General features: G+C 38.4%; 1 protein-coding gene across 1 annotated transcript in view; it reads left to right on the forward strand.

The window, feature by feature from the left end:
• The window catches only part of abcc5 (ATP-binding cassette, sub-family C (CFTR/MRP), member 5), a 40,896-nt gene that overhangs the window by 13,122 nt on the left and 2,811 nt on the right, over positions 1–24,963 (forward strand). The window contains exons 5-28 of the mRNA XM_048169097.1: positions 184–328; positions 4,322–4,555; positions 4,758–4,931; positions 5,014–5,161; positions 5,235–5,383; positions 5,467–5,574; positions 8,292–8,645; positions 8,734–8,805; positions 8,914–9,038; positions 10,467–10,539; positions 10,768–10,971; positions 11,104–11,247; positions 13,441–13,537; positions 13,670–13,854; positions 15,173–15,319; positions 15,425–15,554; positions 17,232–17,514; positions 17,625–17,811; positions 19,236–19,325; positions 19,461–19,650; positions 19,986–20,145; positions 21,558–21,636; positions 21,840–21,953; positions 22,094–22,258. Of these exons, the coding sequence (XP_048025054.1) occupies positions 184–328; positions 4,322–4,555; positions 4,758–4,931; positions 5,014–5,161; positions 5,235–5,383; positions 5,467–5,574; positions 8,292–8,645; positions 8,734–8,805; positions 8,914–9,038; positions 10,467–10,539; positions 10,768–10,971; positions 11,104–11,247; positions 13,441–13,537; positions 13,670–13,854; positions 15,173–15,319; positions 15,425–15,554; positions 17,232–17,514; positions 17,625–17,811; positions 19,236–19,325; positions 19,461–19,650; positions 19,986–20,145; positions 21,558–21,636; positions 21,840–21,953; positions 22,094–22,258 (3,757 nt within the window). The remainder of the gene's footprint in view (positions 1–183; positions 329–4,321; positions 4,556–4,757; positions 4,932–5,013; positions 5,162–5,234; positions 5,384–5,466; positions 5,575–8,291; positions 8,646–8,733; positions 8,806–8,913; positions 9,039–10,466; positions 10,540–10,767; positions 10,972–11,103; positions 11,248–13,440; positions 13,538–13,669; positions 13,855–15,172; positions 15,320–15,424; positions 15,555–17,231; positions 17,515–17,624; positions 17,812–19,235; positions 19,326–19,460; positions 19,651–19,985; positions 20,146–21,557; positions 21,637–21,839; positions 21,954–22,093; positions 22,259–24,963) is intronic.

Raw genomic sequence — 24,963 nt, forward strand, 5'->3', positions numbered from 1 at the left:
CACTAACAGGTTAAAGATATAATGAAAAATATAAAGCATTTTTATTGATGTCTTGTCTCTCAAATCACATGGTATTACATTCGTACTTCTTTGCACTTTTGTTAGTGCTAAATGGACCTGGAGCCAGGCCTGATGTTGTTGGTAGTTGCATTACTTATCAACATAACTCCTTCATTTCCACAGACTGGCCGGATTGTGGGATGAAGAAATCAGGACACGAGGGGAGGGGGCGTCTCTTCGTCGCGTGGTCTGGCATTTTTGCCGCACGCGTCTGCTGCTGTCCATCCTCTGCCTTATGGTTACTCAACTCGCAGGCTTCAGTGGCCCAGTAAGTAACACCATCTCAGCTCTGTTGTTGTGTCTTTCTGGTGTCTTTTCTTCTTCTCCCTCTATCTATCTCTCCCACTCTTGCTCTATCTTTCTCTATCTGTCTCTCTGTGTATTATTAGCTTGTAGAGCCACCTATCAAATACCTGCCCCCCCTCAAATGCTCAGGTGAGTGTTCAGATGGGGAATTGTGAAGGTGTTACTGTGTTACATTGTCACTGGGCATCAGAACTGATCTGTTTACATCTGTGATGTTTGCAGTGTGGCTCCCAAAACCATTTTATCAGATCATTTAACCATTAGCGCTATTTATAAAGTGCCTTAATGATGACTTGTGCCAACACCAAAAGAGTATTACAACTTGTCCGCTCCTTTTTGCCAAATAGTTTGACTTTCTCGTCATAAAAATTGGGGGAACTTTAATAATTTAGATGTTATGGTGTAGTGTTACTCAAGTATGTCATTTATACGTAACTAACGGCACCAAATGGAATTGAAATCTGTTTGAGCGACCCATCAGCTCAACCAATAGAGTTCAACTCTGTTTCTGAAAGTAAAAACAATAACTTATAAAACTTTAAAGACAGACCTACTGTGAGCTCAGATGGTACATGCTTTTGTTATAGCCTTCCGTTCGCATTATTTCAACTTTTTTTTAAATACTTTTAATAACATCTGAATTTGTGGTGAAGAACTACATTACCCATGATGCTGCACAGAAAATTTCACCAATTAGAGAGAGTTTCGGTGAGTCATTTTTATTCGATTGTCATTTGCAATGCTTCATGGGATTGTAGTTCTTTCCTTCACTAACCTTTTAAAGGGATAGTTCACCCAAAAATGAAAATTTGATGTTTATCTGCTTACCCCCAGCGCATCCAAGATGTAGGTGACTTTGTTTCTTCAGTAGAACACAAATGATGATTTTTAACTCCAACCGTTGCCGTCTGTCAGTCATATAATGCGTGTCAATGGGAACTCCATCTATAAGAGTCAAAAAAACATGCACAGACAAATCCAAATTAAACACTGCGGCTCATGACGACACATTGATGTCCTAAGACACGAAACGATCGGTTTGTGTGAGAAACCGAACAGTATTTATATCATTTTTTACCTCTAAAACACCACTATGTCCAACTGCCTTGAGCATCTGGTCGGTGAGGTCTGAAAACACGCTCTGATGATGGAAGTGATCTCTCACACTTTGCTTCAATGAGTGCAAGAGATCACTTCCATCATCAGAGCGTGTTTTCAGGCCTCACTAACCGGATGCTCAAGGCAGTTGGACATAGTGGTGTATTAGAGGTCAAAAATGATATAAATACTGTTTGTCAATAAATGTGTCGTCACGAGCCGTAGGGTTTGATTTGGATTTGTCTGTGCATGTTTTTTTTACTCTTACAGATGGAGTTTCCATTGACACGCATTAAAAATCATCATTTGTGTTCTACTGAAGAAACAAAGTCACCTTCATCTTGGATGCCCTGGGGGTAAGCAGATAAACATCAAATTTTCATTTTTGGGTGAACTATCCCTTTAAGTTCACAGTCTTTGTAATGTCGTGATTCACCTCATATAGCTGGTTGGTTCGTTTCATGGCTTATAACACTATAACAAAGACTTTTAAAAAATCCCTATGGGTAAAATGAATGGAAAAATTCGTGGGCGGGCAGGGGGTGTGACTGAATTATTTTTCAGTTCTGTTTGGTGCTGCCAGTTGTGTAGAAGTGACACACTTCACCTTTAGTTAAGTCTATTAGTTAAGGCCAAATGTTATTAATCTTAAATGTCCTGTAATTTTAAGAAAGTTAAAGATAAATGACTCAAAGCTTAGTCATCATTTACAGTTCCAAGAGTTTCAGATCCAAAAACAGCAACAAATTTATTACACCGGTTCAAAAAACTGCTGCTCTACGACTGTGAAAGTTTCTGTTTGTCTGTTGCCTTCCAGGTACCAGGTGTTTTGTATATGTGGTGTTATTATCGGGTAGATAATGAGGAAAGTATCTGTTCTTATGGCCCGCTATGAAACGATAGATTTGGGGTAAAACGTAAGTTTAGGGGCACTGCATGTAGCTCAAGCGTAGTCTAGAGAAAAAATCTCCTTAGATCAGGAGGATAGGCTAACATTTTCTTCAAGGAGAGCTTCTGTCACTGTCCCACCATGGGCGACACAGCAAGGCTCTGTCTCCTTCAACCTTTTGGAGAAAATCGGGCTTTTCAAAACGCTTGGATTTCAATCTGTTTAATCATCAACTGACTTTTTCTCCCTGTTGTCTATATTTAGCAACTCCCGTAGAACATCTCCTTGAAGAGATACCTGTCCTTGCTCTGATGACTGAGGTCAGGGGTGGTTTGTAAAGGAAGGTGGGTGTCTATGGGGGTGGGTGGGGGTTCAGATTGGAGTTAGGGGTCAGAGGTCGCTGGGTCCCCATGTGTGTGACATGTGACAGAGGCTATTCTTTAGACTCCACAGGGTGTCCATTTAACCTGCGGGGAGAGCACACGGCAGGCAGAGCCGGTGAGGATTCCTGGGAGGTAAGGGCATGTTTCTTATGCAGGGCTGGATCAAGAGTTAATGCTGTTTGCTGCCCTTCTCTCTCTTTCTTTCTGTTTCCCCTCTCTCATTTGATCTCTGTAATTATTCGCATCTCATGTGTTTTGAAATGATCGGACGAAAAACTGTCTCTTAAGGTTGGGTAACTGGTTGTCAAACTGTTCAATGTATGTCTGATGACGAAAGCGGGCAAGATTTCGTGCCAATGGACAATTGATTCAGACTTCTCCAGATATCTGTCCCATTTACCAGCTCCTTTGCTCAATGGAAAACGGACTTGTGGGGTTTTTATATTGCTGGGGTTTCTTGTTTTGGACTGAAACGCGCTCTCAAGTTTGAGAGATCCATGGGCGTACAGGCAGTTTTCAGACCCACACCTCTTGTCCTCAATATGTTGCTGGATTTTTGACCAATTTCACGGACACTTTTTTTTGGGCAACTATGTGGTGTAAATGGGTCTCGTAAGATGTGCGTCATTCAGGGAGGGATCGCTGCCCCACTAACCTTGATTAAAAGTAAATGGGACAGCTTTTAAGCGACGGCGACTCGCAAACGGACTCTCAAAGAACTAGATGTGATTTTTCTTTTCTGAAGTCATACTTTTATGAAACAATGTCTTTTGTTTTTCCTCTCACAAGTATTGATTTGCCTGATCCATGTTTTTGTTCTTGCTCAAACGTCTTTGTAAATCTTTAACTGCTGAATGTTTCAACTTTCAAGGTTAAATATTCAAGGTTTCCTTAATAAAAACAAGCAGCTGTGTTGAACCACATGGGTTTGCCCGTATTCCCAGTTTATGTGTGCATATCCTTGACTGCGTATGTGCATGATATTTGAGAACGGTGTGTGTGCGCGCGCGACTGTGAATGTGTGCTTGTATGAACTGTCAGCTGTTAAAAGTTTTCTGTGTTTTGTGCTTCCGCACACTCTGCTACTAACGACTGATTTAATTGATATTAATTTTCAGGTGTTAAAACAAAAGTACGTCTCCATCCTGTACCCCCAACCTGATGTGACTGTAGGTAAAAAGTCTTTGAATCCACAAACAAGGGGCATTATGTCCATGATTCACATTGCTAAAGTACAATGTCTCGCACAAATGGTACTATCATTGTCTCTCTTGTTCTTTTCCAAAGGCTAGAGAAAAGGGCCAAATAAGGTAAACTATTAGAACACAGGCTGACATTCTCTCTAAGTAGAAGTTGCTCCAGTGATTATGATGACGTCCCACATGTAGCATACAATGATCTGCATCTCTTCACCTTTTTCTGCCGTACGAATGACAATGTAGTAATGCCAGATGTTTTATGATGAGGAAGGTCACAAAATGTTTCTGAACTGTTAATGTCGCATTGGTGGTGCAAGCGTATGTTTGTATCCTCAGTCACGCCTGCTGTGTCCTGTCGCCCCCTTGCTCGTCCTCCCTCTCCCCAGGCGTTTGTGGTGAGGCGGTTACTGGAGTATACGCAGATGAGCGAACCCGACCTGCCCTACGGCCTGCTGTTGGTGCTGGGCCTCTTGGCCACCGAGCTGATTCGCTCCTGGTCCCTCGCCCTCACCTGGGGGCTGAACTACCGCACCGGCACCCGCCTGCGTGGAGCCGTCCTGACCATGGCCTTCCACAAGATACTGCGTCTGCGCAGCCTGCGGGAGAAGAGCATGGGACAGGTACGGTGTTGAGGGACAGACGAGGAGTTTTTCATATTAATGAATTGGACATTTAGGAAGGTTAGGAGCAGATATCCTAGGGTGTTGAATGGTGAAGAGATGAAGAGTGAAAGAAAAAGAAGGTGATGCCCGCATATATTTAATGCTAGTATACGGTATACGTCGCACATCTTGCCAATGTTCGTGTCGCTTTTCTCTTTAGCTGATCAATATGTGTTCGAGTGATGGGCAGCGCATGTTTGAAGCCGCTGTGGTGGGCAGCCTGCTGGCTGGAGGCCCCCTGGTGGCCATTCTGGGAATGGCATACAACTTATCTGTACTGGGGCCGACTTCTCTGCTAGGCTCTGCCGTTTTCATCCTCTTCTACCCTACCATGGTGAGATTTTCAGTTCCTGCTTGGTCTTGTTTTTCCATTGGGAGTTTCCGTTGTAATGCCACTGTTCTTCCTGTGCCGTTAGATGTTTAGCTCCAGGCTGACGGCATACTTCAGGAGGAAGGGAGTAGCCGTGACCGACCAGCGTGTTCAAAAGATGAATGAGATTCTGAACTACATCAAGTTCATTAAGATGTATGCCTGGGTGAAGGCGTTCTCACAAGCTGTTCGAAGTAAGTTTTTTTGGCTTTTGTGTTTGACTTTCTATGCATATATTTTCGCTAATCATTGCTTGCCTTCAAACAGGAATTAGAGAGGAGGAGCGTCAAATCTTGGAAAAAACAGGATATTTTCAGAGCATCACAGTTGGCGTGGCACCTATCGTCGTGGTGATTGCCAGTGTGGCGACATTCTCCACCCACATGTTGCTAGGTTATGACCTTACTGCTGCACAGGTGGGGTTACACTGCTTGTTTTGAAGTGTAGTCATTACGACAGTATTAATGAACTCATGCATTGACTCTTCTTCTCTTTCCAGGCATTTACTGTCGTCACTGTTTTCAACTCCATGACCTTTTCCTTGAAGGTCACCCCATTTTCTGTCAAATCTCTCTCGGAGGCATCTGTCGCCATTGATAGGTTCAAGGTGAGCTTCCTGTACCTCTTTCTACAAATAGTTACTCCGTCAAGATTTTCTCAGTCCTTTAGTGTGTGTTTTGCATACTTTTATCAAGGGACCCCCTGTAAATCCAGGTGTTGGAACAGGTGGTAGCATTCAGGTGTGTTTGATTTAGTCCAGATGGATGATCTTGGGGATTTGGCTGAATAAAATGAGAATGGGGCTGTTCTTGTTAGAATAGCACCACATTGAGAAGCCCTAGTGGCCACCCAGCTCATTCCAATCACTTGTATAATCATGCAGATTATATCTCTTTCTAATTTCAGTGTCAGATGATGAAAATTACATAAAGTCTCAGCTTTCATATCAAAAGTGTTGGAGATACGGTCATAAAAGGGCGATTTTAGGAAGATAAAAGAGTAAAAAATGGTGAAAACTAAAAAAAAAATTGTGTTTAGAACAGAAAACCCTGATGAGAGTTGTTGAACATGGTTTCACAAAACATCTCAGGTTGCTCTGCTTTGTGCATCTGGATCAGACTCTCTTTAGCCCCTTTCACACAGAGATTCTGGTAAATACTCTGATAATGTGTCCCGGGATCGTTTGATATTGCTTCATTCACACTGCTGGTAATTTCCGGAATCTGTGCCTGCTTTCACACACATCCCGTAAAGACACGTGACATCAGGATGTGATGTGTAATGTCTCCACAGCCTCTTAAGTTTACTTATAGTCTGCAATTTCTCTCTCTTGAGAAACAACGCTTATGCATTTTTTTTCTGATTAGATCATAAACTAGCGCATCGCGTACCATACCACTAAGCTGGTGAACAATCTCAGCTTCAGCGTCATCACTACGACTCACCCCTTACAGCATTGGTCCTGCCTTTTGTTCACACAGGGCGCGTTCTGGGACTGATCCCAGCAATGTAACTAGGTCCCTATCCCAAGATCAATCATGGGACGTGTTTGCGTTCACTAGGGTTGCAAAGGGGCGGAAAGTTTCCAGAAACTTTCCACGGGAACTTAACCTGGGGAATTTTGGAAATATTCCAATTTGAAAACTTAACATGAATTTATGGAAATTAATTGGAAATATTGGGAAATTTATATAAATTTATAATATTTGTATAAAATGTATCATATAAAAACAAATATAAACATTTTGTTTGGTCATAACATGAAATAACAGTTATTTATTTTTTGCATTCAATGAATTCTAATTTAGTAAATATGTAAAATAAATATATTTTTATTGCAGCAATTGTTATTTATTTAAGTGTCACATGATCCTTCACAAATCATTCTATGATTTGATATTCAGTTATTATCATTGTTGGAAACAGTTGTGCTGCTGAATATTTTTTTGGAACCTGTAATACTATTTTCAAGATTCATTGATAAATAAAAAGTTAAAAAGAACAGAATTTATTCAAAATAGAAATCTTTTCTAACAATATCAATTTCACACATCCTTGCTGAATAAAAGTATTCATTTCTTTTAAAAAAAGAAAGAAAAAAAAGTATCAAATTAGCATGTTAGAATGATTTCTGAAGGATCATGTGACACTGAAGACTGGAGAAATGATGCTGCAAATTCAGCTTTGCATCACAGAAATAAATTTATGTATATCAAAATAGAAAACCATTATTTGAAATTGTAGTTATGTTTCACAATATTACTGTTTTTTCTGTATTTCTGATCAAATGTTGATGTTATGGACTGGGGGAATGCACAGTGCATGCAGGGGGTGTGGCCTCAATAGCCTTTTAGTAAGTAGTGTGCTGTGTGAATGTGATTGAGGAATGTGCAGGGTAAAAATTCAAGTGAAACTACATTAGTATGGTACATAAATATGGTTGTTTTAACCAAAATTATGCTGCAAGATGTTTTTTTCAACTACAATTCCCTGTTTATTCCCATTAATTCCCGTTAATTCCCATATATTCCCGTTAATTCCCATGGAAAGTTTCCAGCTTTGAAAATTCCCAGAATTTTGCAACCCTAGCGTTCACACAGAAGGAACTCTTTAACAATTTGATGGCAATTTTCTGGGATCAACGCTCTGTGTGAAAGTGGCTATTGTTTTGATTTTTGTGCCGGAATCACACACGTAACAATAGAGAGCTTCAGTGATGATGTATTTTGTAGGCCAACCCGGAAGTTAGCATCACAGTGGTTCCCTCGACAAAAACCCAATTGGATTTTTCCAATGGCTTTTGGATTATTGCAGAAAATAAGCTCTCTGACCAACAGTTTATGATTCACGTTTTGTTCTATCATGATAATCTTCACAAATTAATTTTGAAGCTTAAATACAATCGCCAGAAGTAAAAAGCCAAATGTATTCTATAAACAAATTCTTTATTTGTCTTTATTTTTAAAACATTTTCCCTGGAAGTTTGAGTTAGAATAGATTGCAAGAGCACGAATGAAAGTGGCCCCTGTTCAAGAGGCTGTGCAAGTGGACTAGTAAGTAGATTAAGTTGGACATGCATGCTTTAGCTTTAAGCTTTGCTTGCATTCAGAACTGTTGTTGCAAGTGAAATTGCCTTAAGAAAACTAAGAAGAAAACTACATGTATACTAAAATATGCAGAAATGATTTAAGAATCCTCAGCTGAATTAAATTAAAAGCAACAAGGAAAGGCAAACAGGCTCTGTGTTCTGTGTCATATTTACAAACCTGTAACAAATTTTACAAATATAGTCTGTTTACTCTTTGTTTCTTCATTTTCCTCCAGAGTTTGCTCCTGATGGCCGAGGTCAAGATGATCCGTGAGGTGCCAACGAATCCTTCCATCGCAGTAGAGATGACCGGTGCCGGCTTGGCTTGGGAAACGGGTGGTCACAGCGCCCAGCCTTCGCCTCGTGGTACACCCTATATAGGCCTTGGAATGAGAGGGTGTCGCAAGAAGCGTCGGCAGCATGACGACCCAAAACATCACGGTATGTTGGAAGAGGAAACGCATGGCCAGCTGTTGAATGATGTGTCTGTAGACATGGTGTCCACTCCTGAAGATCACACCCTTCAAGTGCCGACCATCAGCCAACGGCTGCAAAGAACTCTTCACTGCATCGATCTCACAATACAAAAGGTCTTTGCCTTTCTAAATGCTAATTTGGTTGATTTATAATGACAAGGAATAATCATACTAATAATCATTCCTGTGTTTGAATCTTTAGGGGAAGCTGGTCGGTGTGTGTGGCAGTGTGGGATGTGGCAAAACATCTCTCATCTCTGCCATTCTTGGCCAGGTGAGTGTTTATTGTCTGATTTGAAGTGTAAAAAATAGCAGCTGTCGTTCATTGATCCATTAGATGTGTTTAGAAACACTCAGATCCACTGTTGTGCGTGTATCCCAGATGACTCTTTTAGAGGGGACCGTTGCTGTTAATGGAGATTTCGCGTATGTGGCACAACAGGCCTGGATTCTCAATGCATCCTTCCGTGACAATATCCTGTTTGGCAAGGAAATGGAGGAAGAGAGGTGAGCACCAAATAAAAGGGAAGTGCAAAGGCCTTGATATACTCGCAGCAAAGTTCTTTTTTGTTCTTCGCTTACGGGTAAAAAGGAGTTGGAAATACCTGAGCATCGGTATACTGTTAGTGAACATCCTGACATCGCCCATGCTGCTGAGAGCACCGTTTGGATGAATATGTAAATATGCGCTGTGCTCTTTCCTCTTAATAACAAAAAAAAAAACACAACAAAAATTACAGCAGTGAGAAAACAGCTGTTAAGAAAGCATCTGATCGTAGTGATGTGGATATGTTCGCACCAGCTCTGCAATTCGGCACTCCAGTCACGTCACGTTTATTTATACAGCACTATATACAATAGACTGCTTGAAAACAAGCTGTTTTACAGTATTAAACATGAAAAATAGTGTCAAGGTCACTCTCAATTAGAATTGCAATTCCAGTGTGTTCATGTTTTTACTCGCAGGCGTCTGACCTCGATGCAAAGACTTTAGCTATAAAAAGACAGTGAATGGGAGAAAGTGCAAAACGCAATATGGCGGAATAAGTCCCGCCTTCTAAATAAAAGAGCCAATCGCTGAATGGTAAAGTCATGATGTTACTGCAGCTGCCGTAAGAAACAGTCAGACTTGCGCTTAGGACTGCACATGTGTATTGGCTGGTCTAGTCCGAAAAATACGCTTTTTTTAATGCTATTTGAGCATAAGAAGCCACATTTATGGGACAGTTCATGTCAGATTTTGTTGCTGATTTGAAATGTTATTTAAATGTGAGTTCGGCAAGCAATTTTTGAGATGTCAGGATTCCCCCGTTCAAGCAGACTTTCCTTGAAAGGAACTTTACCTCGACGGATTAAACAGAAGAAATGAACCGGAGAAGATTTCCACATCAAAGAAGGCGGAGCCACAGAGCCACACCTAATTATTACACAAACACTACAGACCAATGGTAGTTTGAAGGTGTTTACCAGCCAGAACAAACGTTTCTGGAAAGTTCGCTTTGGCAAGCTGTTTCGAAACAAACTTCGTTTTGGCCTGATTTGGTTTGAAATGATGTCACACCTGTTCATTTGTCAATTTTGCTTGGATTATGTCAGGGCCTTTGTAAAGAAACACGTCAGTACTTTTTGGTTTGCCAAACAGCTGCACTACACCAATGTAATGAATAATGTGTTTGAGTCAGCGTGGACTAAAGGGCTGAGCAAGTGAAAAGAGGCTGCAGGTGGATTGGTGAATGTGGTGCGTGACTCAGCACAGAGACAAAATGAGAGCAGACAACCTTGAGCGCTTGTGCTTTGTCATTAAATAGCCTCCACATGCTTCCTGATGAAATATAGCCGACGTATTTATAGCTGTAATGCCACCTTGATATTTTTTTTTTACCTTAAAGCATAATCATATTTTATCCTCCTTTATCTTTGATATGTTTTCTGCAGGTATCAGGCTATTCTGAGTGCTTGCTGCTTGAGACCAGACTTGGCCATCCTCCCGTGTGGTGATCTGACTGAGGTAACACATCTTACAGAATAATAAACAGTAGTGATGCACTGAAAACTGAGTTAGAATACACAAAACCTCCCATTAAATAATCGCAATAAGCTTTTCGGCTTTGCTACTATTGATATGAAACAGAGTCTCAGCTTTCAAATTCTTTAAATATCACAAAATTCAAACAATAAATGTAATTTTGTTACTCTTTAATGTACTGTTTATACGTGTTGTGATTCCCTCTGTCAGATTGGTGAACGTGGTGCCAACCTGAGCGGTGGTCAGCGTCAGCGGGTAAGCCTGGCTCGAGCTCTATACAGCAACAGGGACATTTACATTCTTGATGACCCTTTGAGTGCTCTGGATGCTCATGTCGGAAATCACATCTTTAACAACGCCATTAAGAAGCAGCTGCGTGGAAAGACCGTCATCTTTGTCACTCACCAGCTACAGGTACGTTGCAATGTCATGCCAATCATGTGAGATTTTTAAACCATGTAATTTAAACCACTTAATTATTTGCACTTGATTATGATCGCTGCATATGGTAATGTATATGTAATTTTTGGGCGTTTCTGTTATCAGTATCTGGTGGACTGTGATGATGTGATTGTCATGCGTGATGGCAGCATCACAGAGCAAGGCAGCCATGAGGACCTGATGAATCTGAATGGAGACTACGCTGCGATGTTTAACACCCTTCAACTGGGAGAAACACCCATCATGGAGGTTAGTATTTCTTTAGTCAGCCAAAAATGAGGTAGGGGTGTAACGGTACATGTATACGAATACAGTCATTCAAAGGTGATTCACATTCCATTCCAGAAGGGGGCGCACGTGGTAATGCAGCGCTGTTTGCTAACTGCCACAACAGGAAAAAGGGCATAAGAACAGGCGATCTATGCATAGATATGTTTACATGTAACCACTCTCAACCAGTGTTTCATCCGCGGAAAGACAACAGCTTGAGAATAATATCTCACGTAGCATTACATTTACCTCAGGCAAGTCATTTAGTGTCCACAGCATGTTAGTTCACTAGAGAAATGAACTCATTTCACTAAATATATGCACTATATTAGCTTATATATTCATTATATTTACTTTACCTGTTAGTCATATCTTATTTAATATATGTTTAAATAAATTTGTCATGAAAACAAGTTATGACAGTAACTGTAAATGATTATATTTCAAAAATGAATTGGAGTAGAACAGTAACTGAAAAATTATTTTATAATTAGATTTAAAAGTTAATGCAGAACCTTTTTTATTTGAGTGTTGATTATTAGATCTAAACATAAATAGTAACTGAATTTAATAGTTTTGGTTCTGTTGTTAATTGTCATTTTAAATATTATAGTAAAGTGCAAGAAAGGGCTCCTGTGTATAGTTTACAGCTTTAGCTGAGATAGATTTTTTTTATCCTTAAGAAAATGTTAATTATAATTGAATTTTTGTGTACCATTACAACCCTAAAAAAAAATCCTGGAGCTGAAAAAATCGTCACACTTGTACTCCTCGTGGTCAAAAATAACTGCATTGCAGATTTCATCTAGTAGAAACGTTTGGTACTGCACCCAAACTAAATCTTTTTTGAGATATCAAGCTCAAATTTTAAACACAACTTTGTGTTTTTTTCATAGTTTTAGAGTAAAATGTGTTTTGGAAAATATATAATTCATTTAAAAATTGAAAATAGTATTTTTGTGCGTTTTTGTCAGAACAATAAATTATAAAAATTCTATAACTTTTGTTTGTTCACTTTAAAAAAAAAAACTTTTTTTCACTTCAGCAATAATCTGAAAAGTGTCATCTTTAAAGAGACCAAACTTGAAGGGATAGTTCACCCAAAAATGAAAATTTGATGTTTATCTGCTTACCCCCAGCACATCCAAGATGTAGGTGACATTGTTTCTTCAGTAGAACACAAATGATGATTTTTAACTCCAACCGTTGCCGTCTGTCAGTCAAATAATGCTAGTGGATGGGAACTTCTACTATAAGAGTAAATAAAACTTGCATAGAGAAGTCCAAATTAAACCCTGCGGATCGTGATGACACATTGATGACACGAAACGATCGGTTTTTACGATAAACCGAACAGTATTTATATCATTTTTTAACTCGTTTAGTAAGGTCTGATCGCGCTCTGACAGCGGCAGCGATGTCTCGCGCATAGACTTCAATGAGTGTGAGACATCACTGCCGCTGTCAGAGCGCGATCAGACCTTACTAAACGAGTGCTGAACGCAGTTGGACATAGTGGTGTATTAGAGTTAAAAAATGACATAAATACTGTTCGGTTTATCGTAAAAACCGATCCTTTCGTGTCTTAGGACATCAATGTGTCGTCACAAGCCGCAGGGTTTAATTTGGACTTGTCTATGCAAGTTTTATTTACTCTTATAGTAGAAGTTCCCATCCACTAGCATTATTTGACTGACAGACGGCAACGGTTGGAGTTAAAAATCATCATTTGTGTAAGCAGATAAACATCAAATTTTAATTTTTGGGTGAACTATCCCTTTAAGTCTGTGTTCTAAGGCATTCAAGATTTATGACAGTTTAAGTTAGAAATTGAATTCTACAGCATTTCAGAATATGGACAAAACATCTAAAACATTCTTCAAAATGTCATCATTATCATTTTTGTGTGAACTATCCCTTAAAGTTCATGTTTCACTTCTAAACACAAAAAATAAGGAAGATGGTGAAATAGTTCGGGGACAGTTCAGCAAAAATCATCCTCATTTGCGTCATGTCGTTCTAAAAGAAGAAGTTTTAAAAGTTTACGCAGCTCTTTTTCAACAGCAGCATCGGTTCTTGCTCATCGCGTGCTTCTTGCATATGCACAAATGAGATTGAAGCCATGGTGGAGCTCACAAATCAGTTTTTTTGTGTGTGTGTGTGTCATCTCAGGTTCCGAATAAGAAATCTGGGAGTTCTCTGAAGAAACCCTTAGAGAGCAACAAAGCAGGATCTGTCAAAAAAGAAAAATCAGCCATTCAGGCTGATGGTAAGTATGAGCATGTTAAACACAGTAAATTATACTGTACTCCACCACATAACCTCCCTGCTTGCCTCACGTTTAGTCATGCTTACCCTTTTGACCTTATGATTCACCTCACTTCTGTGGGTTTTCTTTCAGGTCCGCTGATGCAGGTGGAGGAGAGTGGGAAAGGCTCAGTGCCCTGCGCGGTGTACAAAGTGTACATCCAGGCTTTAGGAGGGTGGCTTGTCTTCCTCTTCATCCTGGCCCTCTTTATTCTCAATGTGGGCAGCATAGCCTTCAGCAACTGGTGGCTCAGCTACTGGATCAAACAGGGCAGCGGGGTAAGAGACGCTGGGCATTGTGGAGGCTTAATTTCCCTGAGACCAGAGAAGAAGTGTTTAAATATTTTATGTGCTTGTGACCTTTACCGCTGGTTTGTGTCTTTTCTTTCTGGAGCTGTTACTGTTAGTGTGACAAACTTTGGAAATTACAAATCACAAATGACTAATGATATTTGTTTTAGTCACAACTCATGCACTGAATACTTATCCAGTCAATTCCTGATCGGCAAAATCAAGTGCTGCCCTGCATTTTTTTTGTCAAGCTGCTGTTTCATTTGGATATACACAACTTAAGGAAAGAAAAGACTATCAGAACATTTCAAGGCGTCTTCAACTCTCTTTATTAATTTTTGACCAAAAAATTTTACATTTTGTTTTCTTAGAATTTTTTACTTCATCGGAATGGTACGAAACATCGTACGGGTTTTGGCACTTTCTATGTGAACACACACAAAAAAAAATCCTGGAGCTGAAAAAATAGTCACACTTGTACTCCTTGTGGTCAAAAATGACTGCATTGGAAATTAATAGGGAACAGATTTCATCTAGTAGAAAGATTTGGTACTGCGCCCAAACAAAATCTTACTGAAAGCTAATTTTTTGAGATATCAAGCTCAAATTTTAAACACAACTTGTTTAGATTCATGGCTTTGATTTTCTCATAGTTTTAGAGTAAAATGTGTAAAATATATAATTCATATAAAAATTGAAAATAGTTTTTTTGTGCATTTTTTTCATAAAAATAAAGGTAAAATTATATCACTTTTGTTTGTTCACTTTAAAAAAAAAACTTTTTTTAACTTCAGCAATAATCTGAAAAGTGTCATCTTTAAAAAGAGACCAAAGTTAAGTCTGTGCTCTAAAGCATTCAAGATTTATGACAGTTTAAGTTAGAAATGTCTTTTTCAGGTCTATGCTCAAAAAGTCAATAAATGGATTATAACTACTGCATAAATATATTTTAGTATAATAAAATTCCCTAAAAATACAAAATATTAAATAAAAAACATTACTGAACTAAAATATAGTACATTCATCAAAAAATAAAATAAAAATTCATTTTTGGCCGCTGCGCGAAGAGCACCAGAGTATTAAAGATTAAGATAATAAATATATGCCATACTGTGAACTTCAACATTAATGCTGTATTATTGAGTCTTTGGCAATACGCACCCATAAGTAGGCCATTCATTAAGTTAATAACTGGAATTATTTATATAAATAGATTCTGGGCACAAAAATTCACTACAATGCAAAACTATTTTTGTGTACACATGTATGTGTGTTTATAATTACCCTACGGTTTCCTGCTCAACAGAACACCACAGTGCAGGTGGGAAACAGTTCAGTACTGAGCGAGAGTATGAGAGATAACCCTCTGATGCAGCACTACGCAGCTGTCTACGCGATGTCCATGGGAATCATGCTCCTCCTCAAACTACTGAGAGGCACCGTGTTTGTTAAGGTGAGAGTTTACATCATGTGGTTGGTTTTATAGCATCTATAGCAAGCTGTCAGAGGGAGAGGTCCATGTTTCATTGGGATCTTCTTCTTCTTTTTTTTTTCAAAGGGTACTCTGCGTGCCTCCTCAAAGCTCCATGATGAACTTTTCCAGAAAATTCTTCGTAGTCCCATGAAATTTTTTGACACAACGCCCACGGCTCGCATCCTCAACCGATTCTCCAAAGACATGGATGAAGGTAGGAACTGTTGGAGGGATGGAATGTATCATTATTTTCAAATGGGGTGTGCGAAAATGACCAAAAATGACATCTCTGTATGTTCTGGGATTTTAACGATAATTATATTTTGCTGAGTGGGTTTTTGTGACAGTACCTCGACTGGTTTAGACATGTTGTGGACAGCTGACTGCCAAAGCTTTTCATATTCAGCTCATAGCAGGGACAGAAATTAATAAAGTGGAGATATTTGACTTTTTTAAAATTAGATGTATGCATTAAATTTTTAATCTTTAATTTAATCAATATATACTTTTAGAATACCTGTTACCTATCATATGATATTTGTGCAGAAGTGGCACAAAAGCTGCATCTAAGGAAGCATTTACACTGCAATCACAAATGCATAAATAATGCTATAAGATTAATGTTTTTAAAATATTTTTAATATTGAAATATGAAAATGATTTTTGCATAAATTCACAGAAATGCAGGTCTTCACAGCAACCCGTCAAAATTAAAGTTTGGTTTAGCTTGAAGAAATTGTGACAGAAATATATTACTATTGTACAAAGTTCGGCTACGTCTCAATGTAATAATAATACTAACACTAACATTAACAATAATAATAATGGTAATAAATTATTATTAAAACTTTATTTTTTTTAAATAAAAGTTTAATTTCATATGATTAAAGATAATTTAAATTAATGTTTTATGCCTTCATTTGATTGCCAGGAAAATTAAAATACACACCAGAATTTCTGAAATGAAAAAACTTTTCTTAAAAATTACAATTTTACTTTTAAATTAATAAATTGTTGTTTTTATGAAATCAGTTAATTAGACATGTTTTTTGATTATTAATATGTAATTAAACCATTAAAATGGAATTCAGAAAACTTAAAACAGAAAACACAGAATATGGTAAAAAATAAAACACAATTTAAGAAAGGAAAAAAAGTATTTCATAGGGCCCTAATGTTTAATTTTTTTAAACTTTTAGTAAAGCATTGTTAAATTGTACAAGTTTTATGATTTCAATTATTAGACATGCTTTTTGATTACTAACGTTCAATTTAACCATTAAAATGGACTCCAAAAAAACTAAAACGGGAAAAAAAAACGGATTTCATGGGGCCCTAATTGAGTCATTCATTCAATAAATTCATTCAAACAGCTGATTTATTTAGGATCAAAGCAAGTGACTGTCTTTTTGAATGGATCACTGAATCATTGATTCGTTCAAAAATGCTGATTCATTCAGGAAAGAAACACCGTTGTGTGTTGTCCAGAGATGCACAGCAGTTCTCTTGTGGCTTTGTTTGGAACTATAGTTCACAATATTGTTAATATTGTGACTCGCATTTTATTAAACTGTATAAAATCAATATCACATTTGCAATCATACTGATTTTCCTGAATATCAGCACGATTGCAAATGTGATATTGATTTCTTGTGTGATACTGTTAAAAAATATCATATTACTCAGATTTATTACGCACATTTATTGAATTTTGGGGGTAATGAATGCAGGCCAGATTTTGTTTTTTGTTTTTTTCAAAGTGAGTTACATACTCAATAATGTCAGCTTCCACATCATTAGAACAGACATTCCGATACATATCGCACACCCCTATTATCAGACAAACTGTTTTACGTCTCTTACATTTCTAAACTCTTCCCCGTCTTCTCAGTGGACACACGTCTGCCGTTCCAGGCTGAGATGTTCATTCAGAACGTGATTCTGGTGCTCTTCTGCCTGGGTGTCATTAGCAGCGTGTTCCCTTGGTTCCTGGTGGCAGTAGGGCCGCTGGTCGTCCTCTTCACGGTGCTGCATGTGGTTTCTCGGGTCTTCATTCGAGAACTCAAACGATTAGACAACATCACGCAGTCACCTTTCCTGTCCCACGTTGCCTCCAGCATTCAGGGCCTAACCACAGTACATGCTTATGGAAGGGAGGATGAATTCCTTCAGAGGTGAATGCTGGGATATCATTCTGCGTCATTTTATACTGTTTATTTTAAAGCGCTTTACGGTAAGCGTTACACGATAAGACTTCTAGTGAACTTTGTGTCTTTTATCCCAGGTATCAGGAGCTGCTGGATCAGAACCAGGCTCCCTTCTATCTGTTCAGCTGTGCCATGCGCTGGCTGGCCGTGCGTCTGGATGTGATTAGCGTGGCTCTCATTAGCATAACGGCTCTGATGATTGTCCTCATGCACGGCCAGATTCCTCCTGCATACGCAGGCTTGGCCATTTCCTACGCTGTACAGGTGAGAGGACATTGTTTAAAATCTATTTTTCATCTTTTGACTCAAATTTTTTGTTTGCAGCTTTTGGTGTCGACCATTTCACATTTGGTTTAAAATCGAATCCTGGACTCTTGAAACTCTTCAAAACAGGCTTGGGATATTTGTTTGCAGTAGATATAAAAGAAACACAGCCTAATTTCCAAAAGTAAACCACAATTGATGATGGTGGTCGACCGAAATATCACCATTGCTGATATTGTCATATTATTGGCCGATGTTAGAAGAGGGACTTTTATTTTGACAGCCATGAGAACCCAGTACAGGAGCTCCCTTTCTCAGTCTTTTTTAGTTTTCTGTCTTTAACAGCTCTTTCTAATAACTTAAAAATCAAATGCCATAATACTTTTTATATACCTCAGAAATTCAGTAAATACTCATTTTAAAAAGTCTTTGAATGTCTAATAAATATCATGTACTACCACAAACCTAGCAAACTTCATCTTGTGTCCATAGTAGGAAACCAAATACTATGTTCAGAAAGGAAATTATGCATTCTACGGGACATTGTGGTGGAAACAAATATGAGATGGGAGAAAAAATATATTTCAATGCTTTTGCTTTCTCGCAATTATATAGTTGGGTAATTATATTGTATATAATTTGCGGGCATCAGGGAGATGCTATCAGTATGTGGGGTATTAAAAATCGCTTTTGAATGCACACGCACTTTTTACTTTCGCGATGTGTATAGGGAGCGGCGGTACTGACCACACATTTCACAAGATAAGATGATGATGCTCATGTATCTGTTGCACGGCAAATCCTCTGACATCGTCTTGTCAGTCATCTCTCCTTACTATCCTCACGTGATAAGTGAAATCTGATGTACTGTAATGTAAAATCCATAGCGGTCGACCACTAAGGATGCCCATTTCTATGCACATTTCTCATTGCTGCTGGCTTATGCAGAAATTGAAAATTCCATGATCTTTGCATCAATGACAGATGGATGCAAGTTCCATTTTGTGCATGTTGTGCTTTTGTCCCTTCCGTTTTTCTGCCAAAATTTAAGTAAAAAAAAAAGTGAGAAGAACAATGCTTTCCATTTTTAGCGCCTTCTCCTCCGGAGTCCTTAGCTAGCTACACTGCTAAACAGGTGCCGCTAGTACTCACGGTGGTATTCACAACGATGACGCAAATGTACTGTGGTTTAGAGCCAAATAATACAATGTGAAAAGAGACCTGCGGTGAAATAGGAAGGGAGTCAGACTCGAGTTTGGACCAAACAGTCAAAACAAGTGTGGAAACAGCATAAGACATGGTTGTAGAAAACATATATTTGCCTCAAATGAGATTAAATAGGGTCATAATGTCAGTTAACACATCACAAGATGTTGTATAAAGGAAGCAGATTTCCCTGGCTGAACATCTTTCATCTCTCACAGCTTACAGGATTATTCCAGTTTACTGTTCGCTTGGCGTCTGAGACCGAAGCTCGGTTCACCTCAGTAGAGAGAATCCATCATTACATCAAGGTACTTCTTACATCATTTCAGCTTGACATTAAGAATTTTCCTTTAAAATTTGACGTCTCTTGTCATTCTTGTTAATGAATTCAGAATAGAAAGGATGAAGTTCAACGTTTGCTTATTCACCTCTCTCTGTCTCAGTCTCTGTCTCTGGAGGCCCCTGCAAGGGTGAAAAACAAGGCTCCTCCATCTGACTGGCCCCAGGAGGGTGAGATAGTGTTTGATGGAACGGAGATGAGGTACAGAGACAACCTCCCACTGGTACTGAAGAAAGTTTCCTGCACCATTCGACCGAAAGAGAAGATCGGAATTGTAGGACGAACAGGCTCAGGTCAGTCAATTCTCTTGTGTCTTTTCTCAACAATTACGATACTCAATTTAAGGTAACTTTTTGAATCAGGGGCCTCGTTTATAAAACACATGTACAATTGAATTAGATCCTAAAGTCCATGGATTTTGTCCTGTGTCAAAAATGAGGAACAAATCAGGATTTATAAAGGCAAAAACTGAAGCAATATGCGTAGACCAAGTTTTTGCGCTCATGTATATAAAATATTGGGGTTGAGAGGCAAAATATGATTGAAATATGACTTTCATGACAAAAATACAAGGGGAAATCAGATAAATAACATGTAATAAGGAGAAAAACGTTAAATCTGTCCTCAGGGAAGTCTTCTCTTGGAGTGGTTCTCTACCGGCTGGTAGAACCATGTGGCGGCTCCATTAAGATAGATGGTGTCAACATTTGCGACATTGGCCTTGCAGATTTGCGCAGCAAACTGTCAATCATTCCACAGGAGCCAGTGCTCTTCAGTGGTACTGTCAGGTAAGCAGACACTCCTTCAGTGGTACTTTATGCTTTATTTCAGCTGATTCCCAAACACCCTTTCACAGGAATTGTCACTTCATGCACTATTAAATGTTTCAGAAGGATGATTTTACAGAATCGCAACATTGAAATCAGACATCATAATCAATGAAAACTGTGAAATCAGATGAAAAAAAAACATATTTGATCATAGAACAGGAAATATCTTTGCCATCTATGTTGAGTCATCCAGTCCAGGAATTGAAAGGTCAACAGCAAATGGGGTTGATGTTGAAATTGCTTGCACTGTAAGCATCGCATTACAGGGCTTGACCTGTGCGCAGTGTAGTGGTAATGCTATAGCTTGCCACTTCACATCATAGAGTTCAATGCATTAAGAACAAAATTTGAGCTGAACTGAGCCGGGTAACGACACTAACTTTGCCACATTAATACTGTTATTGAACTGAATTGAATCAACATTGAACTGAATTGAGCTGAATAATGACACTATTGCCTTCTGTAGAGCTGCTTTTTTGCTGAAATTGAATTTGTTTCATAATTTTACTGTTATTTTGACATTTTATTAAAGGTGCCCTAGAATTAAAAATTGAATTTACCTTGGCATAGTTGAATAACAAGAGTTCAGTACATGGAAATGACATACAGTGAGTCTCAAACACCATTGTTTCCTCCTTGTATAAATCTCATTTGTTTAAAAGACATTTCAAGACAAATGTGGTTTATGTTACCATCGTTTCTTACTGTATTCACGTAGAGACAAAACTGTTACTTTCATTTTTTAAACACTTGCAGTCTGTATAATTCATAAACACAATTTCATTCTTTATAAATCTCTCCAACAGTGTAGCATTAGCCGTTAGCCATGGAGCACTATCAAACTCATTCAGAATCAAATGTAAACATCCAAATAAATACTATACTTACGCGATTAGACATGTTGCATGACAAACACTTTGTAAAGATCCATCTTGAGGGTTATATTAGCTGTGTGAACTTTGTTTATGGTGTTTAAGGCAAGCGCGAGCTCCGTGGGCGGGGAGCAGGAGAATTTAAAGGGGCCGCAGCCTGAATCGGCGCATATTTAATGATGCCCCAAAATAGGCAGTTAAAAAAATTAATAAAAAAAATCTATGGGGTATTTTGAGCTGAAACTTCACAGACACATTCAGGGGACACCTTAGACTTATATTACATCTTTTAAAAAGACGTTCTACGGCACCTTTAATGTAAAGCTGCTTTGAAACAATCTGTTTTGTATAAAGCACTACATAAATAGACTTGACAGTGGGCAATGTTGACAGGAATCATGCAAAAGTGCCCTAATCCTGCTTCATATGAATGTATTTATTTGTCAAGCTTTTATTTTCTTATTTAGTCATACAACTGTATTCTGTATTTTTAAACAGATCCAACTTGGATCCATTTAAACTGTATTCAGAGGAGCAAATCTGGGATGCCCTGGAGAGGACACACATGAAAGAATGTGTAAGCCAAACACACACCATTTATAGCGTTTACAGGCAAATTAGTTTCAGGTTACCAACTCTTTTGCATAGCGGCTTCTCATTTTCTCTACCAAATATGAAATCTCTGATGACTTGTTGCTGTTCCCTCCATCTTATTTTTCATTCTTCCCATGGCCTTGAATCTTTGTAATTCAAGTGTTTTGACTCCTCTCTGTTGTTCAGGTGTCTCAGCTGCCTTTAAAGCTGGAGTCTGAGGTGGTGGAAAACGGGGAGAATTTCTCTGTGGGTGAGAGGCAGCTGCTCTGTGTGGCCCGAGTTCTTCTGAGACAGTGCAAGGTGAGTTATCCCACCTGCACTAACAGCCTGACTTTGATCTTTTCCATGTGAGAGAGAGCCAATTGGGATTAGGAGATAACACAGAACAGACTTTGTCTCATTTAACCAGGTCATCCACTTTGTTTCCTCCTAACTTTTAGATCTTGATCCTGGATGAGGCCACAGCAGCTATGGACACAGAGACCGACTGTTTGATTCAAGAGACGATTCGTAATGCGTTCGAGGACTGCACCACTCTGACCATTGCACATAGAGTTCACACGGTGCTCAGCTGTGACCGTATTATGGTGCTCAATCAGGGCCAGGTACGGTGTCGTGGTGTAATGACTTGTTTTGATGAAAAACAATCTGTTGTAGCAGTAAAATATCAAAGGTTGCTGCTGTGGGAAGTAGGGATGGGTGAAATAGCTAAAAAAAATTCTCAAGTTTTCCAAATTTTAAATTTAAATCTTTGCAACTAGGTATATTGAGTTTTTTGCATTTGTACTAAAAAAATTAAAAAGTTGATTTTATTGCCTATCCAACACCCCCACCCATGAAAATTACATGATCTGGATAATTCAATAATCTAGACATAGTGACAACTTGCTGCTTTTTTACTAAATGAACACAAAAGGAACATTTAAAATCATATTTACTGAATCGTACCAATACAAATATTAAATCTAAATTGTGGTCTTCCTACTAAACGTTGTGGTTGTTGCAACAACAAAGCTTTTTTGAAGAACAAAGAAACATGAAGATCAAAGAAACACAACAGCAGAACAAGTGGCTGGTCTGTTAGTTTGCATTTGAGAGACTTAATGCACAGAATCAGTATCAGTATACTGTATATATTTTTAGTCCTGTACTTTGCTAAGGTTATCAGTGTCAATCATCACATTTTCAAATGCAATCCTTTGTTCAATCCCGTATTTCGAATTCAACCCTGTACTTTGCAGTGTGTAGCTAGCAGCATTAATAAAAATACACTTGTATTTATTAGGTGAATTGGTTATAAACAGAAAGCAAGCAAAGAGCGCTACCTTAATAATCAATGAAGATATCAATAGGGATGGGTACCGAAACCCGGTATTATATTGACCCCGGGGCTAAATTTTGAAAGACCGGTGTATCGATAAGCTCTGACGTTAACGGTTCTGCTATCGGTACTGGAGAAATTATGAAAAAAATACACGTACATTTATTATTGCTATATAGACATTATCTTGCGAATACTATCTCGCCAGAGTCGCCAGCTGTGTCTGTATGCAATAATATTAGGACATTTGTCTATGGTGCATTTTTGCTTTCGCAACCCAGAAGAGAGATCGCGCTCACGCAGTTAGCGCACAGCCGCTCACATGAAATCCCTGTTTAATGGTGACGATGGAGGAGAGAACTAAACAACTAAACGTCTGCTTACACTTTAGGTCTGTGATATTATGCTTATTTTATTTTTGATTTCGATTTTGGCTTCCAAGTATCATCAGAAAGAAGATTTCTGAGGTAAAACTATTAAAAACTATCCACGGTTCGTCTACCACCCCTTTATTCTATTCACAGCTGCGCGCGTTCATTTCTCCCTAAACCCAAACTTAACGTCAGAATCAGCACAATCGGTGATTGTTGTCTTTACTGTTGCTAAATTGCAGTAAATGTTTGATAATTATTATCAACGTTTTAAAACGCTGAAAGCACAATAATCCGCGCAAGAGACGCTGTTCCTCAGGCTGAATTGTGTGTGCGGCGCGCGCTTCAAAACGGGTCTCTAATAGACAAACAAATTACACTTTGGGCTTCAGGTGCACGTCGAAACGATCAAATACACACACAAATATGTTAAAATGACCGGATTGGAGCGTGTTTAGCTACTTAAACGCAGTTTATATCGTAAGTGTAAATGAACAGCTGGGAGAAAATACGATGTGTGTTAATATCTATTGTCTTAAAGTGACAGCAGTCACAACATTTATTCTGATGATTGTGCCATCAATGCTAATCAAACAACAAAATGCAAAGAGAAAATCACTCAGCGCTTCTTCTGGATATAGTTATCCTTAATAAGCATTAATCTATTAATTTATACTGTGAAAACCATCCAGTGTTATTTTACATTTGCTTACTTTACTTAGATTTCTTTTATAGGCTAGGTCTATATTACCTGAACACATGAACAAATGAAAGCACTTTATTTCATTTGTATCTTTGTTTTATTGTATTTGTCAGTTTGTTTTACTTTCTTTGTTCATGTTCTTACTGTATCTTACATAAAACACCAAAAATGCCGGACACTATATAATATAAAGCAATGTTAATTCAGCTCTTATATATATATATATATATATATACATATAAACAAAAAGTACCGATAAGAATACCGTTAAAGTACCGTATCGATAAGCAGTATCGGTAAGAGTAGTAATATCGTTAAAACCTTAACGATACCCATCCCTAGATATCAATCACTTCAAACGCCTCTGATTGGCTATTGCATTCACACGCTCAACAGACCTGTCTGTTATTGGCTATAATGCACAATGCTGTTGAACACAGGCTAGGATTACTATCAAATTAATATTAGAACTTACAATTAATTTGCCTTCCCTAATTTCGTCACCACATAACCACACAAGATGGACTCTTCAATGAAAATGTTTTTAAAACAGACTGCAAAACAACATTTAAGTGATAGTTCACCCAAAAATGAAAATTATCCCATGATTTACTCGCCCTCAAACAATCCTAGCTGTATATGACTATCTTCTTTAACACGAACACAATATGAGTTATATTAAAATATATCCTGACTTGAACATGATAGTGGTAGTGAAGGGGGCATTTTGAAGCCAAAAAAAAAAAAAATGCATCCATCCATCATAAAAGTAATCCATATGGAGAAATGTCGAAAGATTTCTATATAAGAGAAGAGGAGCTTGAGTTCTATTAGTTTGAACCGTGAGAGGCACCTAAGCTTACACCGCGTCTACACAGGATGTGAGTGGCGTGATGCGACGCGTCTAAAGACATT

Source organism: Megalobrama amblycephala, linkage group LG19 (assembly GCF_018812025.1).
Source record: "Megalobrama amblycephala isolate DHTTF-2021 linkage group LG19, ASM1881202v1, whole genome shotgun sequence".
NCBI lineage: Eukaryota > Metazoa > Chordata > Actinopteri > Cypriniformes > Xenocyprididae > Megalobrama > Megalobrama amblycephala.